Raw genomic sequence first — 19,169 nt, forward strand, 5'->3', positions numbered from 1 at the left:
TTCCATAAAGCCGGAGCGCCCACAGAGAAGGCCCTCCCCCTGGGGGCCACCAGCCGACATTCTCTGACCGGAGGCACCCTGAGGAGGCCCTCTCTGTGGGAGCGCACAGGGCGGAGGGAAGTTGACGCCGGCAGCAGGTGGGATTACAAGTTACACTGGGATTACAAGTTCTTGTAGGAACATATTTCATGTTCCAGCATCATTTCCATACTTGGTTACGGTGCAATTGGAAGCAGAGCACAATGTTAACCTCTACTTTATCACCATTTTTATAAAACTTTCATTTGAATTAAACACAAAACGTACAACAATTCACCTTTTGAAGGTCACTGCTCAATATAGAAACATACCATCTCTTGACATTCCTACTGACAAACATTTTTTGAATCGGCACTGCTGACACCTGTTTCTATTCATTCTCATTACACAGCAGTTGTTACTCTTCAGGCACTTCTTATATTGGATATTTTGCTGAATGCTTCTTCTAAAGAAACCCTGAAAAAATAAGCAATTGTTTTAGTTGGTGGGGTTTTTTTTGGCGAACAGGCTCCCAATTATATTATATGAACACAATCTTGCATGTTTAATCTTCAAATTAAATAAGGCTTATGAAATTGTGTTGTGATTAAAAACAATGGAATAAAATACACACAAAAAATTCATGTAAAACTTGAAAGAATATTACCCTTAGCCTTGCTGATTATACTTATTTAGAAGAAAATGAAAATATTTTAAATTTGGCAATTTAGCAAATAAAACACAGACTATATTTCAGGTAATCAGCAACAATTATACTCATTCCTAAATTTATATTTATTCTTAAGCCATTTATATTAGAAAAATTACCTTGCAGCCTTCACAGGCATGGACCCCATAGTGAAATCCTGAAGCAACATCTCCACAGACTTTACACAGCAAGACCATGCCATTAAATTCTAAAAATGCAACAGTATGAAAACAGTAGTAACATGGAAAATGAAGCACGGATAGGTTTGATTTGTTATGTAATGTAATGTAAAGGAATATAGTTCTGTACACCTGCTTTCTTGGGTCATTATTATATACGTCTCAAAGAATGATAAAAATATTTTAATATAGGAGTCAGCAAAAGATTAAGCTGTATAGCTTTTAAAATATAATGTTGTATAACTCTAGAAAAAAGCACTCTAGGAAATCTGGGCAGATTGCCTTTGAAATAAATCCCATTGCCAAACGTGCCCTCCAAACTGCATCTAAAATTTTAAGGTGTAAAAGAGTCTTGCTGTTAAATCTGTGTTAATTATTAACTAATGCTGACTGTATAAAAATAGCATTGTTTAGGACAAATAAAAACTGATACATCTGTTCTATGTAACTGAAATGTTACCCTGTATCACCTACAACAGACATGTCAAACTCGCAACGTCACATGACGTCGCGCAACATATTGGGATGGTTTTGCCATTGCCAGCAATGGGGTGGGTGCGGCTTCCAGATGACGCATCCCACCCGTGGGCCATCAGTTTGACACCCCTGATCTACAATAATAGCACAATTTTATTAGATTTAAATGCCATCTGAAAATTTCCTTTGTTCAGAAACAAGGCAGTAGGTTTATCAAGTAAACACAAATGTTTCAGCATGTGATGGGGTGAAACAAAAGAATGAAAATGTATCTAATGCTGATTTATGAACTGATGAAATATCATTACTGATTAACATGTTGCAAATAGGTTCCGGGAATCAACAATTCCACTTTTGATCATGGAATTTAATTCTCTGAGTAATAAACCAACTAAAGTTTGTTTTCTGAGATTAAAATATTAGGCAGTGCAAAAAGTATTAAATTAATAAGTTATTATTAAAATTGGCAATACTTAAATAATCAGAAAAAACAGAGATGTTCATTTAAGTGATTTGTACAAAGGGCATTCAAATACTGTTAGATAGAAAAAGAAATGTTTAAATGTAAAGTTTTCCCTAATACTCCTGACACCACTAATAATGAATTGGTTATAGGATTGGCAGCTATATGTGTTAAATTAATAAATAATAAAATATAATACACGTTTTAACATTTCAGAAGTTGAAACCCGATAGTCACAAAAATATTGTACTGAAGTATCATTGTTTGAGTTTTGTGTTAATATAGTGGCATGTTTTTGGCTTATCAACTACAACTGGACTTGCAATAACTCCCAAGTGGAAAATCATATGACCACACCAAACGTATAACACTTCTGCTTGCCTCACAAAGTCAATCACTTAATTAAGTAAATCAATTAAGTGCTATCAACTGCCACTCCATGTGATCATAACTTGCAATTTTACTACCACGTTCTCCATTGAGTCTGCTTATTGTGAAACTTGTAAATGGCAATCAGTGCAAGAGCTACAATAATCGTAAATGTGTGGCACCTGCAAAGTGCCTGAATGGTGGTCATGTGACCACAGATAGATGCGATGGCATAAATGTGAGGATTGGTTGCAAAACTCTTTTTTCAACTCTTAATTTGAAATGCTCACCATTGAAGGCTATCAGTAAACTAGGGCTAACTGTATCTAATAAAAGCTTTATTAGGGTGGGAATGAATGTGCAATTCCAGAACAAATGTGCGGCAATCCTAAGAGGTTCCAGCTTCAAAGGCTGGTGTCTCCAAACTAAGAAGTACAGCAATTAAGTGCAGCAGTCACCAGTTACTGGGAGCTTAGGAATCTGCAGACAAGCAAATAAGATACTCTGAAATAGTCTCGTGTTTTGTGCACACTTGGTAAATGATTCAGAAATGTTTTGGGTCTTGTGCAAGTGCAGTGCTCTTCTGCTATGTTTTAAATCAGTTCCTTGTTTTTCAAGCTTCTGTACACTACTACCAGTTTTAAAGGTAACATTAACCATAATAAATGCTCCTTAGAGCAGGGTAAACCTAATAGAGGTTTTGTGCTTATATGAGGTCACAATCAGTTCTAAATTATTTTCAAAGTGTGCGTGATCATGTTACATGGGTAAACTTATTTTACTTTGATTCAGAAATACCCTTTTTCTCAATCTGAACTTATATATTCTTTCAGTAGCGAACCTGGGTGATTCCAAAATCTCAATTCTAAAACGCTGTGCTGTAAGCATTTTAAATAGGGAGATTTCCAGACTGCGGTTTCTTGGTAAACATTTCTCAATTTCTCATTTTTCCAATTTAATTGTGGACCATGGGCCTGTTGGTCTCAGTCTAACTATGGAACAGGAATATGAACGACAATATGACAGTTTGGAGCATCAGAACTCCAGTTTTAACTAGAAGAATGGAGGGTTAAATCCTGAAGATTTAATACTGCATGCTACAGGCCACTGCTGCCAAGCTTCAGATATTTATTTATTTTTTATTTTAATTCCATTTATATCCCGCCCTTCTCCGAAGACTCAGGGCGGCTTACAAGCTTAGCAGTATAGATATATATAGATATATCTATCTTATACCTAAAATGGATAATCTAAGGATCAATTCAGATGTCACAAGTTCCTCCTCTTGTTAGTCTCTCTTTTACATTACAACGTTATATGGGTATGTCTAACAAAGGTTCAACCAGAGAGTACCTGAAAGTCAGCATTTGGAAAGTTTCAATTATCAACAAGTGAGTAGCAGTTTGATCATAACAGCTAACCATGGGAAGAAAAAAGGAGAAACTGTAAATTATAGAAAAATGAAAGGAGCTGAGAAACGTGATAGCAGAAACGAGTGTTTTGTAAAAGACTAATAACACTTACTTGCAAATCCATTATGACTTTTTGCTGTTGAGGTGCCACTTGATTGATTTGCCTTAGTGTGATTCTCTAATTGGACACTGTTTGATCTTCTATCAGAGCCCTCTTTACTCTTGCTATTACAGCTCCCCTCAGAGGAGGAACTATTTGGTGATGGTGGTACAGGGGAAGAAGAGGACTGAAAACTGTTGTCTGAGGTTTCACTGTGACAGGAAGCAGGGCTAGATGCTGAGCTTGAAGAGCTGATGTAAGCAATTACACTTCCTGGAAAAGAACATAGGAGTACAGCTATTATCTGTAGTCAGGCGTCATCTTCCCCTTCCCCTCCTCTTATAACATTATTTGAAATGTTTGATTTCAGAAAACAGCATCTACTTCATCATCTGAAGCTCAAGATTCAAATTCAAGGTGCTGGTGATGACCTATAAAGCCCTAAATGGCATGGGTCCAGATTATTTACGGGAGTACCTTTTGCTGGCGTTAACTTCCCATCGTCCTGTGCGCTCCCACAGAGAGGGCCTCCTCAGGGTGCCGTCGGTCAGGGAATGTCGACTGGCGGCCCCCAGGGGGAGAGCATTCTCTGTGGGCGTGCCTGCCCTCTAGAATCAGCTCCCTGTTGAGCTCCGGATGGCTCCCGACCTTTGCTCTTTCTGCCGCGACCTGAAGACTTGGCTATTTGAACTTGCCGGCCTGGACTGAGGGACTGGGAGTTTAGATTTAAAATTTAAAATTTTACATTTTAGAACGTGTTTTATTGTTTAGGGCTACTTGGTTTAATTTATTTTAATTTTTGTATATTATGTGTTGTATATAGTGTTTTAATTGCCCTGTACACCGCCCCGAGTACTTCAGGAGAGGGGCGGTATATAAATCCAAATAATAAATAAATAATAAATAAATAAATTCAATTACATCGCCCTAACCAAGAGAAGGTGCTCAGAGAAAAACAAACAAATGAAGTTTAGGTTGCTTTTGTTTTTGAAGACACAAGAAAATAGTCAGTGGTGAATCCGAAATATTGCAATTTGATTTTTCATATCTATTAGCTAGCAGGTATGATAAGCCACTGAGACACAAAGTCAATAAACATAAGTTTATAAAATAACAGTATAGCTTTCAGCAACAATGAACATTTAAAAAAGCCTAGAGCTTGGACAGTCAGTTTACAAGTTTTCCAAGTCATACAATGACTAAAGGACCCTCCGGAAGAGTAACTCCTAAAATACATTAAAACTTTTTATATATGCTGAGTGATATAAATTTACAACAGTCCAAATATTGCAGTTGGCCTTGGTAGAAATAAGCAATTACTTTGGAAGGTGAAAAAGGCCAAACAAGGGTCTTCCAGCAGAGTGAATGAAATTAAAAACAAAAGTAATTAAAATGATGTGAGATGAAACTGAATTAAGGAATGATGATATTTTAGATATTTATATGGGAAAGATAGCAATATTCTAAGAGTGGTATTGAAACAAATGCTGTTGTGTACAAGAAAAAAATGAAATGCAAGTCAAAATGCAACATTTAACATGGGCATTAAGACTGCATCTATGCATGATTGATTGGACATATGACATTACTGTTTCCCTATTTAAAAAAAAACCGATTTAGCAGGGAATACAAAAACTATAGAATAATTACTTTAAGTTTGCTCTAGAAGTAGGCCAAATTAATGACTGAAATAGTTATCAGGGCCGATAATGAGAAAAATTTGGGAAGTGCAATCTAAGAACTTACATTCATAGCATTTTGCATGAAAAATAAAGATTAGTATTCTATCTTAGAAGTGACCCAATATTAAATAACTTTCACCTATTTGATCTGTGTGCTCTCTAATATACAGCAAAAAGTAGGAGATAAGAAAAACATGCATGCTTGTAGTCATTTCATATGAGCTAGAGTGTGATAGACTTAATAGTTTATTGTTGTTAGCATATGGTTGTTTATGATTGTTTTTACCTTTATACCTTGTATTTAGCTCTGGGAAGTCGGGGAGGGGGGAGGGGGGAAGGGGAGGGGGGAGGGTTAGGGAGGGCTAGGAAGGGTTGGGTGGGGGGTGGGGGGGAGGGATTGTTAAAGATAAAATGTATTGAAAAACTTTTCAATAAAAAAAAAGAAAAGAAAAACATGCATTCAAGCCCATAGACCCAGTTGTGGATAGATTTTTTTTAAAGCCGCCCTGAGTCTTCGGAGAAGGGCGGGATATAAATGGGATTAAAATAAAATAAATAAATAAGCGTTCCATAGTGTTACAATCATCACATACTGACCGCCATTAAGCTACAACTTATCACGCAGATTGGGCCTAATTGAATTTTGCATGTAACAAGTTAACTTGTCTTGATGTCTCCACTATCTATGATGTTTTGATGTTATGAAATTACTGAGCTCAGACTTTAATAGCACCGAACGGTGGCATTATTACGAAAAATGTTAGGAAGGAAAAAATGAATACCATGTATGTCAAATGGACTAATTTTATTTCATTACAAATGAAATAGGGAAATGTTTGCACTTTTAGCCTTACAACAGTTATTTATGTATAACAGTAAAAAAAAAAAATTCCAGAGCACTTGGAAAGGCTTAGTAAGAGATAGCCATGAATAAGATCCCAGCCTCAATAACTTTCCCACTGATACTCTTACATTTCAAGTACCCTTCACAAAAGATCTTCAGAGGGAGAATAATTTCAAAAAATAACATTAATAAGAATTATAGGACAGTGGCGTAGCGTGGGTTGTCAGCACCCGGAGCAAGCACCCGGCCGCTGTACTGTCCCTCCCCCAGATAGTCCCTCGCTCTCTCTCCGCACCGCACCGCACGCCTGGCACCCCCCCCTCCACAGTCGGCGGTGGCTCGGATTCGCACAGCTAGCACTGCAGTGAGAGAGAGAGTGAGTGAGCCAGGCAGGGGCAGAGAGCTGTGAGTGCGAGCGCCCCCCCCCAGATGTTGCACCCGGTGCGGCCGGCCCCCCCTGCACCCCCCACGCTATGCCTCTGTTATAGGATAAGAAACAAAGGATGATTTCTAAATTTGCAGAACAGAGTTTTAATCTGTGTGCTTACCCAGGGATGTGTGCTGATTTTATACATAACCCCATTATTTGCAGTGAATTTAACAGAATCAGACTACAATAAAAATTACATCTTACATTTTAAGAATGGAATTACCAAACCAGGAAATGATATGGTACATTGGTGATGCTCACCTATCATTAGTGTTTTGTGCCAAACAATATGATTTTTTTAAAGTGGAATATTATTTCCAGTATATTGGGGGGGAAAACAAGAATACTCTGTCAAATAGTAAATGTGCACTCTACAAAAACAACTGTTTAATTTGACTTGAAACAGAATTCTGATACTAATGTACTTAATATTTTGTGCGGTTTTTCCTTAATATTCTACATACAAGTACATTATGGACATGTAAAAGTTAAACCACGTTCACTTACCATAATTAATCTTATGTAAATACCACAGTACCCTTAAACAATTGGATTAGAAGATAAGAATACAGAGGAATATAATTATTATGATTCAGCACCTGATGGCTGTAAGCCATCTCTTTATAGAAAAGCATTCTGTAATATACTCACACAATCCCAGAGTTAAAACATACAAATAATTTCAAACCTCCTCAAGAGGCTCAGCAATCTATGCATAAAAAATAAATACATAAAAAAGAGCATTGAGGAAAAGTAGGAAACATTTTCACAGTAAATGCACATCAACAGCGAGAAAACTGCTATTTGATACTCGTAAACAATAATGCTGACATCAAATTAATTAGGATAGTGAGGAAAAATTGGCAACTGAGAAATAACCTTGCTTATTCACCTATGAAATACAATGGAGGAAAAAAGTCCAACTTCATTTATGTATTTACAAATTCTTCAGATTGATGATAATGGTTTAATAGCTCCGTTTGTAGCAACATGGCAAAATTTCACTTTAGAAAATATTATGAACAAAGAAGCACAAATAAAATGGTCAATATACTGTAATGATTTTACATAATCCAACCTTTGCTATTTTTCTCTATTGTAAAATATTATTTTATATGGATGGCACATAAATACACATACATGTTGTGGTACCATAAGGTAAACGGTAAAGATGAAGTCATATCTTACTTTAGCGGGAGGTGCTCCTCTGTTTCTTAACCAAGGGTGCCAGCACTGTCCGAAGACATTTCTATGGTCATCACTATACACCGAGGCACATGGAAAACTGTTACCTTCCCACCAAAGAGGTACCTATTTATCTACCTGCATTTACATGCTTTCAAACTGGGAAGGAGCAGGGCAAGTAACAGGAGCTCATGCCATTACACAGCAGACTGGCCTTGAGTCCAGGCGGTCAGCTTTCCAGCTGACGAGCTCAGTGTCTTTGACCCCCATCGTGCCCCCTTCATATGGTGCAAATCTTTTAAAACTATTATCACAGTGATGTTCAGAAAACTAAAGTGATTAATGGCCTTTCTTTACAAGGAGAAACATGTAATTAATTCAGGAAAAAGGCAAGACAAACGAAGTGTTTTAAAACTATGAATGATGTCAAGGAAACACATAAAAGCAACTACCTCTCTTTTATAGAACATACTTCAGGATTATACATGGTAGTAAAAGGAAGATAGGACAAAAAACTAAAAAAATACAGTACTTTAAACAATGTATAAATGACATTTGTTCACCATAAAATGTGAGAAGGGCTAGTCCTTGTGACATAGAGGCTGATTATTTGTGGGGTTGTCTTCCATAGCTTCCTCATCCTACATGATCAACCAGAAATAGTATGCTTTGGATCCCATCAATTAGACAACTTTATCTGATGCCATCCAAGAAACAGAGTTTGTTTTCCAAATAATAGCCCTCAACTTACAATCATTCATTTGATGATCATTTGAAATTAAAATGACACTGAAAAAGGTGGCAGAATCGGTCATATTTATATAACCATTTGCAACACACCCACAGTTAGGTGATCTAATTTTGGATGCCTGGCAACCAACTGTATTTACGATGGTGGCAGCATGTATCAGAATGGCTGCCACTTGCAACCCTTCCCAGCCAGCTTCTGACAAGCGAAATGTATGGCGGAAGTTGGATTTGCTTAATAACCCATGATTCATTTATCAACTGCAGTGATTTACTTAACAACCATAACAAATAAAATGTAGTAAAATCAGGCGCGGCTCACTTGCTTTGCTTAGCAATAGAAATTCTGGTCCCAATTATAGACGAAAACTAAGCACTAGCTGTAGTCTCTGCATTATTGTGTTCTAAATTGTTTCATTTTATAAATGCCACCCAGACTTAATAAATAAATAGTTAATTAGTCAAGAAAAATCTTGCCAACTAATAAACAAAGCAGCTATATTCTGGGCTATTCTATCAGTTATAAATTGTTTTTATTCTATTAGAATGAGAGTGAACTTCTCAGCACTACGTTCCTTCCTAGCCAAAAGGAATTTACCTTACTAGAAGCAAAACAGACTATGATCCAGCAACCTTTTTATGTTCTTTTTCTTATATTTTTCTATTACATGTTTATCACTACAGGACCAAAAGACATTCTACTTATCTTTTTTAAAAAAACCTTTTTTAATCATCAAAATATCACCTTGCAAAATCAGATGTAAGTGGCATCCAAACTGCCACATCTCCAACATTTGGGCTGTAAATTAGGATACATACAAGACAACTTTTTAGGATCCAAATGCCATCTATAAAACATTTTATAAAAATTTTCTCTTAAATTTTGGGCCTGGGTAAATTTTACATTTCTAACCCAAATTACCTCCCATATATCCAATGGGATCGTTTCTTGAATATTTTGAGTCCACTTTACCATACAATCTAATTCCATTCCGAATCCAATTCTATTAAAGCATTGTAAATTCTCTTTATATGCACTCAATTTTGATCTTTGATCTGTTTTACCAAATTTTCATGTTGGAGATGTGGCAGTTTGGATGCCACTTATTTTCATATCTGGTGGACTTGTAGAAATATAAAAGCTTTTTGGATTAAAATTTGGTGGAATGTTCAAAAGATTTTTAAGAGAAAGATAAAGTTTACCCCACAACTATTTTTATTGGGTGTTATTATAGATTGTGATACTAAAGAAACTAACTTGATGTTGAATTTGATAACAGCTGCAAGGTTATTGGTAGGGCAATATTGGAAGAAGGATAGTTTGCCTACTATAGAAGAATGGACGTTTAAAGTGTCAAATTTAGCAGAAACGGCTAAGATTTCTGCTTATCTGAAGGATCATTCACAAGAAAGATACATTTCGGTCTGGAGAAGATGGATAGATTATATTCAGAATAAATATGGGACCAAAAAGTTCCGTTTAGCTTATGGGTAAATTTTAGATTGTTATTATTAATAGTTTATTATAGCGGAATTTTTATTAGTTTTAATTATATGGTATTATTATTATTTTTAGTATTAGTATTGTTTAAAAACGTATTTGTTCTCATTGAAATGATCATATCGGTCTCCCTTTATTCTTTGTTAGCAAGCCAAAAAATTTACACAAATATGAGCTGCCACTGATGTGGCTACTGCCTGTAGATGGCCTTGGGCTAGGCTGAAACAGGAAATAAGATTTGTCCCGTGTCTGGGACTAAGTAAGTGTATTCTGAATGCTTAACAAATATTTAATATGTGTGTGTGTGTGTGTGTGTATGTATGTATATATATATGTATGTATGTGTGTATGTATATATGTATGTATATATGTGGATCTTTGGTCATACGGGTTTTTCCCCGCGTAGAACTAAAGGTGTAGGAGCAACGTTTCGACCTTTAGTTCTACGCGGGGGAAAATCCGAATGACCAAAGATCCACATACAAACACCCGCGAAAACCTCAGAAAACATGTGTATATATATATATATATATATATATATATATATATATATATATATATATATATACACATACATACATCTACAGGCAGTATATGTATATATATATGTATGTATGTATGTGCATATACATATACATATACATATACACATACACACACACACACACACACACACACACACATATATATATATATATATATGTGTGTGTGTGTGTGTGTGTGTGTGTGTGTGTGTGTGTGTGTGTGTGTATTTGGTCATTTGGTTTTTTCCCCACATAGAATTGGAGGTATCAGGGCAACGTTTCGACGAAATCTCATCCGTCATCCTCAGGCTGGTGACTTCAGCTTCGTTCTTCTGGGAGAAGTGTGTGATAGTGGCTGTTTTTTCCTCTTTTTTAAACTGCCAGAGGGGGTGTGTTCTGTGGGTGGAGCCTTGGCTGTGTTCTGATGGGGTGGAGGTGTGCTCTGATTGGGTGGGGGCACACCTCCACCCCATCAGAATGGATGAGATTTCGTTGAAACGTTGCCCTGATACCTCCAATTCTACATGGGGAAAAACCCGAATGACCAAAGATCTACATACAAACAGCCGCGAAAACCTCAGAATATATATATATATTCTGTTAAATTCCATTATGTTTGCAATTTTGTCAACTTGTGTGATAGACGCTTGGAGCCAGTTATTTTGAGCAATTACACACAGTCACTACACACCTGTACTTTCTACAATTACTGAATTGGGAGGAAGAGAACCATTCCCTCCGCTATCCAGTCTTTCATAAATAAATAAAAAAAATCATTCAAATTCTCACAGTCTTAGGCAAACTGCCCAATTCAGTTATGCAAGTCTCTGGAGTCTATCTATACATGTTATACCACCTGATTTCATCTATTGCATAAGCTCAGTCATCAGAAAAAATTGTTCCGCTGCCATCCTCCAACCTGTTACATTACAAATGCCACAGTTCCTAGTCCATGTGAGAGTGAGATCTCAGTGATGACTGGATTCCTATCACATGGGCATACACACATAAGAAAAAGTACAAATAACTGGAAATGCTTTCTGTCCTAGAAGGAGGTATAAGCAAAATTGTGATATATTTCAAAACTACTGAAAATGCTTTCAAGTAAATCTAATTCTAGAGTGGATGGATATAAATATACAAAAATGGTGGACACATTTACATGAGAGTAAATGTGAGTAGAAACTATGAACAAAGTCTGAGTACTATCTTTACATCAACTACACTTCAATAAAAAAAATAACTATACCTGTCTGCTCAAATAGATCTATTGTTGTTGTTGTTGTTAGCTGCGAAGTCGTGTCCGACCCATCGCGACCCTATGGACAACATTCCTCCAGGCCTTCCTGTCTTCTACCATCTTCTGGATTCCATTTAAGCTCACGCCTACTGCTTCAGTGACTCCATCCAGCCACCTCATTCTCTGTCGTCCCCTTCTTCTATTGCCCTCGATCTTTCCCAGCATTAGGCTCTTCTCCAGGGAGTCCTTCCTTCTCATTAGGTGGCCAAAGTATTTGAGTTTTAGCTTCAGGATCTGGCCTTCTAAAGAGCAGTCAGGATTGATCTCCTCTAGGACTGACCGGTTTGATCGCCTTGCAGTCCAAGGGACTCACAGGAGTCTTCTCCAGCACCATAGTTCAAAGGCCTCAATTCTTTGGCGCTCAGCCTTTCTTATAGTCCAACTTTCACTGCCATACATTGCAAAAATAGATCTATAGTAAGAGTAAATTCAATGACTTAGGGCAGGGGTAGGCAACCTTGGCTATTTTATGACTCGTGGACTTCCAGAATTCCTGAGTCAGCATGGCTGGCTCAGGAATTCTATTTTTTTTTTTTAATTCCATTTATATCCCGCCCTTCTCCGAAGATTCAGGGCGGCTTACAAGCTTAGCAGTAGCCTTCATTCTATGTATATGCCTGCTTATTAGGGCTTTCACACACCCCCCCAAGCGGCATTATTACAAAGTCAGCTTATTGCCCCCAACAATCTGGGTCCTCATTTTACCTACCTCGGAAGGATGGAAGGCTGAGTCAACCTTGAGCCTGGTGGGACTCGAACCTGCACTAATTGCAGGCAGCTGGTGTTACTTAAGGAGGCATTAGCCCACTGCTCCACCAAGGCTCTTCTGAGAGTTGAAGTCCACAAGTCATAAAAGAGCCAAGGTTGCCTACCCCTGACCTAGGGCTTCATTTTGGCCTTCTGAACGGCTGTGCAGACCTGGTTGTTCCCCCAAGCATTAGGCTAAGGTAGGGGGGTTGAGCTGGGAGAATGTTTGGTCTGGCACCTGGGGAAAGGGTACTTTTGTTTTTAACCATTTTTTTATAGAATGTTGTGAGTTTTCTAGAATCATTAGGAGACAGGAGGCCTGTACAAGTCCTGAATGAATGAAGTAAGTTGGGAAATAACTGCTTTAGTTTTTCAGAAAAATACAGTAACATCACATAGTTAGTGACAACATTATCAAGCTTCCCCTATGTTCTTTCTTCTTTAAATTTTGATAACTCTTCTTCTTTTTAAATAAAAACAGTTTGCAGTATCTCTGAGCTTCAGGTTTTTTTTTCAGAACCAGGAAGATATTTAGCAGTATTTATCTACACTTTTCTCTGAAAACAGCCCACTGAACTTAATGTGATAGCAATCTTTCAATATATGAGGGTCGCTCACAGAGAAGAGGGGGTCAACCAATTCTCCAAAGCACCTAAGAGTAAGACAAGGAATGAAAGATCAACAAAGAGAGAGAAAACTTAGAACCATCAGGAGAAATTTCCTGACAGTTAGAACAATGAATCAGTGGAACAGCCTGCCTTCAGAAGTTGTGGGTGCTTCATCACTGGAGGTTTTGAGAGACTGGCCAGTCATTCATCTGAAATGGTATATGGCACAGGTCTGCAACCCGCGGCTCCGGAGCCGCATGCGGCTCTTTCAGCCATCCTCTGCGGCTCCCAGTCCTCTGCCATGTGCAGTCCAAAAAAAAAAAAAGTGGGACTAAAAAAGTTCAACCAATCAATTCAAATATGCAGGGTAGGTGCATATCTCGACTTGGCTCTACTCTTCAGTCAAACCCTGTTCTGCGCATGTGTGCATGTACGCGCATGTGCACACATTTTTTGCGGCTCCCAGTTTTCCCTTTTGTGAAGGAACCGGTTCTGAGTGGCTCTTTCACTGTTTCAGGTTGCTGACCCCTGGTATATGGTCTCCTGCTTAAGTAGGGGGTTGGACTAGAAGACTTCCAAGGTCCCTTCCAATTCTGTTATTCTGTAACTTTTTGATATCACTGTATTAAAATTGTAGCAATTCTATATACAACCAAGAAGTTACAGAATCAGGCACCATTTAACCCTCTTGAATTAAACTTCCTTCAGTGTTATCTACAAATTACAGGAATTGTAGACCAATGTGGGCACAATTAATATATTGTCAAATTCTACATATAAACAAGTATATAGGATAACACTGGTTCACTCAGAACAAAGAAAACAGAAAAGTACACCACTGCCAAAATACACCACTGAGCAGTATCTTTATTGTGGAGTCCTTGGTGCTCTCTGAGCTTGGGTTATTTGCTTGCAGCGGTTTCATTACCACACTAGGTAACATCTCTTGATCCTATCCCTGGTTTTCTAAATTCAATTGATCAAGCTCCTGTTGAAATCTACTTAGGAAATGTGCAGTTAACCAAAATAAAGCTACTAGTCCTCCATCACTGAGACCAAAAGTGATCAAATTCTGCCCAGCAATTGAGTACATCTGGTCAACGGTCAAGCATTCCGTGGTTCCAGGCATAATCCCTCCCAATTCCAAGCGGAAACGGTCGCCTTCAGATCCTTTGTATGCAGAGCAACTCCTTCTATTCACCGAGTACAAATCACCACTTGTGGTGGAGTGAGAAGAGATGACGGGCGTGGCTGAATGAATCGTCTCCACTGCCTCCCCACCCCACCCCCACGTGTCCCTTGCCTGCTGAGCCTGGATGTAGGTCACCAAAACAACGGCCTCCAGCTGCTTACACGTGTCAGTCCACACGGTCCCCCAGCAAGACCGCCCAGCGCAATTATGCAATCTGCGCATCTGAGCAAGCCAGAGCCAATGAGGGCGCGCCTGGCACTAAACGTAAACAAAAGGGCGCACATGGCTCAGCCGGCCAGTCCATGTGAGGCCATGGAAAGAAAACAAACGGTAGCAAACAGGGGCAGCAACTGTGGGGAAGAGGGAGCGGCGGCAAGCCCAAACCTGTCCGCAATGCCAAATGCCCAGATTGATCTCTCTGTAAAGTATCGTAGCCTTGCGATCCCAAGGAAAAAGTTCGAAGCTCCAAGAAAGGGTTTTTTTCCGCCAACCCTCCATTCCCATGACGCGTTTTTCCCCCTGAATGTACTGACAGCCGTTTCTTCTCCCACCCCTTTGCTCCCGACCCCACTAGTTTGTAACCTCTCATTCCTAAGCCACGGTCTTCCCTTTCAGTCAGCACAAACCTCACCAGCCGCTTCAGCCATCCCCCACTCTACAGGTGTAGAAGCTACAGGTCTTAATTCTGTGTTCCTTTGCTTTTGGAACAGAAACACGACAATAAACTAATAAGACGACCTTCGAATCATTTATTTATTTTTATTTTATTTATTTTAATCCCATTTATATCCCACCCTTCTCCGAAGACTCAGGGCGGCTTACAATTTAAGCACAAATCAATGTGCTTAGCAATTTAGGATCAAGACACTGGCCGAAACGACCATTCTTAGTAAAAGCAGTTGCTTAAAGTACAAAACTCCATCTGCCCAAACTCTCTTGCTCTAATTATCCCCTTGGGCAAACGCCATGTCCCCACCCCCACTTTCTGAGCAATTACGGTTGCGGAGTTTCGTCCCAATAAAGAACCTACTTACCGACACTCAACTCCATGCCTGCCCTTCTTCTCTTCCAAGAACGTGATGCCGAGGGCTGTGATTTTTTTTCAAAGAAGAAGGAAGCGGGTGGGATTGCGGCTGGCCCTTGAGAAAGCCTCCTGAGCCGCCGACTTAAGCCCACCCCGGTGCGTCCCTGGTGGCAGTCTTGAAGGGCTGCCGGGGCGCGCGGTGCGGCGGGGGGGGGCGCCTCTTTCTGGGTCCCTTTCCTGTGCCTTCCACCTGCGTGCGGATGCAGAATGAACCAGTGCGGCAGCTGTGCTCCTGGGAGGTACACCCGCCTGCCCTGTGCGTGGAGCTGCCTCGTGCGTTGTTAGGCGGGAGGAGACGAAAGAGCGGCCGCAGAAGCCGCCGCCGAGCCTTCCTGAGGAAGTTTCTTGCTGAGCTGGCTCCCTGCCAGGGCTGCTGCGGATGTTTCCTCCACCCCTTAACAAAGCAAGAAGAGTCAAAGGGAGTACAGCTCTGACCCACGTGCTTCTGCGCTGCCATCCTTCCTTTCCTTCCCCTACTTGCGCCTCGTTCCCTTCTGCGTTGCCGCTCGGGCGTATTTCACCTAGTAACACAGTTCCTTTTTTCTCGGGAGGCCGAAGGGAGGGGACGTTAGAAAGAACAAGCCGTTCTCACGTGTAACTCCGCGTGGTGAGGCGAATCTGTGGGTCTTGAGCTGTAACAAGGGTAGGCAACCTCGGCTCTTTTATGACTCATGGACTTCAACTCCTGAGAATTCTGGGAGTTGAAGTCCATGAGTCATAAAAGAGCCGAGGTTGCCTACCCCTGAGCTATACCAAAAGAACAGAGAAGCGGGCTTGCGGGTTTCTGTCCCTATTCTAACCGCGCTGAGCCGGAAGATGGCTGACTTTGACATTTCCTTGAATTTTGGACTTCTTCCCTGGGTCAGAAAGGAAATCTCAGTGCTCTCAGCTTCTTGGGTAACTGTACTGTAGCATTATGGTAAATATCTATGGAGATTCTCAATCACCCATGTCATGATTGTCCCAATGGTGCTTTTCTAAAAGATAACTGGGCTTACTTGAAAAGGTTTTGCTTCTCATTCAAGAAGCTTCAGTTCTGTTCTTCAAAACTGAAGAAGCTTCTTGGCTGAGAAGCGAAACGTTTTCAGGAAGAAAAAAACCAAGGAAGCCCAGTTGCCTTTTGGAAAAGCACCTTTGGGACTAGCCTTATGGTAATTATCACTTGATTTTGGACAGAGCTGTCTATCCTTAACAATTATTTTATCGGGCCACACTTATCTCTAATAAAGTTTCACCTATGGGTACACACCAAAAGGCAGGAATAATCACCTGTCTTGACCTTGATCCTTAGGATAAATATGATTTTTTAATTTTTTTTATTTTAATTCCATTTATATCCTGCCCTTCTCCAAAGACTCAGGGCGGCTTACAAGCTTAGCAGTAGCCTTCATTCTATGTATATGCCTGCTTATTAGGGCTTTCACACACACACACCCAAGCGGCATTATTACAAAGTCAGCTTAATTGCCCCCAACAATCTGGGTCCTCATTTTACCTACCTCGGAAGGATGGAAGGCTGAGTCAACCTTGAGCCTGGTGGGATGCAAACCTGCACTAATTGCAGGCAGCTGGTGTTACTTAAGGAGGCATTAGCCCACTGCTCTACCAAGGCTCTCTTCATCATAAAACCTAATATATTTGTTATACAGGCTTTCATGGATATGGTCTGGATCTAAACAAATTAAGTTAGAAAGAAATATCCAGAGGTATTTCATGTCTTCAAAAGCCTTATATGGTTAAGTCACATTTAGATGAAGAAACTTCCTTGTTATAAATAATAAGTAACATACAGCATTAAGCTTAAGACAGAAAACCTTTATTGTATAACAAACAAAAGCTAGACAATCACTTGTCTGAGGTGGTATAGGTTGTCCTGCTTGATCTGGGGGCTGGACTAGAAGATCTCCAACGTCCCTTCCAGCTCTGTTCTGTTCTGTTCTATTCAGACTGAAATATTTTGCAGTTGTTTATTAATGCTACATTAGCTTTGAAGCAACATTTTCTTTAACATTGAGTTTTAGAAAAGATAGCTAATATTATACAAACTTCTTTTTATCTTTCAAAGTTTAAGTTTAACATAAGAGTTAATAATCTCTAGTCAATATGGTATAAACACCACTATTCCTAAATAATATAAAATATCACTTCTGTTTTATAATAATATAATAAAACAATTTAAGAAAGAAACATTGTTTGAAGATACTTACTGATACCCACCATCTCTTATTAAACAATATACCAATAGAATAAAAATTGGATATTGGATAAGCATAAAAAATCATGTTAATGTTAACACATAATAAAATTATTAAGCTTGTATTATGCCATTCCCATTTGTATCTAATTCTGTACTTTGTGTTAGTAATGTTGGAAATGTTAGTAATAGACATTTTTTGCAACCAAAAAGGTGCCTTTGAACCAATACCTTTGTTGTTGTTAGTTGCAAAGTCGTGTCCGACCCATCGCGACCCTATGGACAATGTTCCTCCAGGCCTTCCTGTCCTCTACCATCTTCTGGAGTCCATTTAAGCTCACGCCTACTGCTTCAGTGACTCCATCCAGCCACTCATAAACTATCTTGGTTTAAGGAAATGCAGCGAGCTGACCAAATAAGCAGATAAGTATTTTTCAAGGTAGTAAAAAATGAGAGATTTCTTTCAATTGAGTCAATAGTCAAACAAATGGCAAATATTGATTACATATAATCTACATTTAAGATTTAGAACATTCCCTTCCTAACTTCTTATGTACAGTGAGCTGTCTGAAATTAATGGAGAAAAAGATATTGGGATCATAGTGGAGAGCATAGTGAAGATGTTAACACAGTAGGCACTAGGGCAAATCGTTAGAGATAATTAAGAAAGAGTAACAAATAAAACCGCAAAGATTGAAAAATGTCCTTTTACAAATGTAAGGATGTTGGCATTCCTTTATAGTTATGCTTGCCATATTTTTATTTATTTATTTTTTATTTTAATTCCATTTATATCCCGCCTTTCTCCGAAGACTCAGGGCGGCTTACAAGCTTAGCAGTATGAAAAGGGTATATTGGGTATGAAAAGGCATATAACACAACATATTGGGTATGAAAAGGCATATAATACAACAGAACTAGAAAATGAGGGCAAAGTGCACTTAAACTCTTTACATAGAAAGGACTATTGTGGGCTGAAATAGTGAAAAGACAAGGTGGAACACGATTGAGGTGAATAAAGTCACACTTGGTATGAAGACAGTAGACAGGGAGAAAGAAGTTCTCTTAGAATGCTGGTCACCAGATCGTCTAGTGACAGCAGTGCCTGCTTAAATGCCAGCTGAAGAGAAATGTTGATAGCAAGGGGTATTTCTCTGTCTTGTAAGCACTTCAGAGGCATTGAGTTGGCTATTGTGCTTGATTAAAGTGTGCTTGGTTAAAGAACAACCCGCATGGGTTCTTAATGAACTTTTTGTGTGTGGATTGCAAGATACCATTTTTAGAACATTAAAAAGGTGTCATTCTTTCAATTCAATTAAGTACTTTGTCATCTCTCTGTCATAGTATCGTTACAAAATGACTTACTTCACTGACAAGAAAGATTTGCAGTAGAAATACAATTTG

General features: G+C 39.0%; 1 protein-coding gene across 1 annotated transcript in view; it reads right to left on the reverse strand.

The window, feature by feature from the left end:
• NR1D2 (nuclear receptor subfamily 1 group D member 2) overlaps nt 1–16,057 on the reverse strand; it is a 28,352-nt gene extending 12,295 nt beyond the window's left edge. Inside the window, exons 1-4 of the mRNA XM_083376143.1 lie at nt 15,522–16,057; nt 3,740–4,000; nt 847–935; nt 351–495 (exon numbers count right to left, since the gene is read on the reverse strand). Coding sequence (XP_083232269.1) covers nt 351–495; nt 847–935; nt 3,740–4,000; nt 15,522–15,537 — 511 coding nt within the window. The 5' untranslated portion in view covers nt 15,538–16,057. The remainder of the gene's footprint in view (nt 1–350; nt 496–846; nt 936–3,739; nt 4,001–15,521) is intronic.
• Between the last annotated feature and the right edge of the window lie 3,112 nt (nt 16,058–19,169).

The sequence above is a fragment of the Vipera ursinii genome (genome assembly GCF_947247035.1).
Source record: "Vipera ursinii genome assembly, chromosome: Z".
NCBI lineage: Eukaryota > Metazoa > Chordata > Lepidosauria > Squamata > Viperidae > Vipera > Vipera ursinii.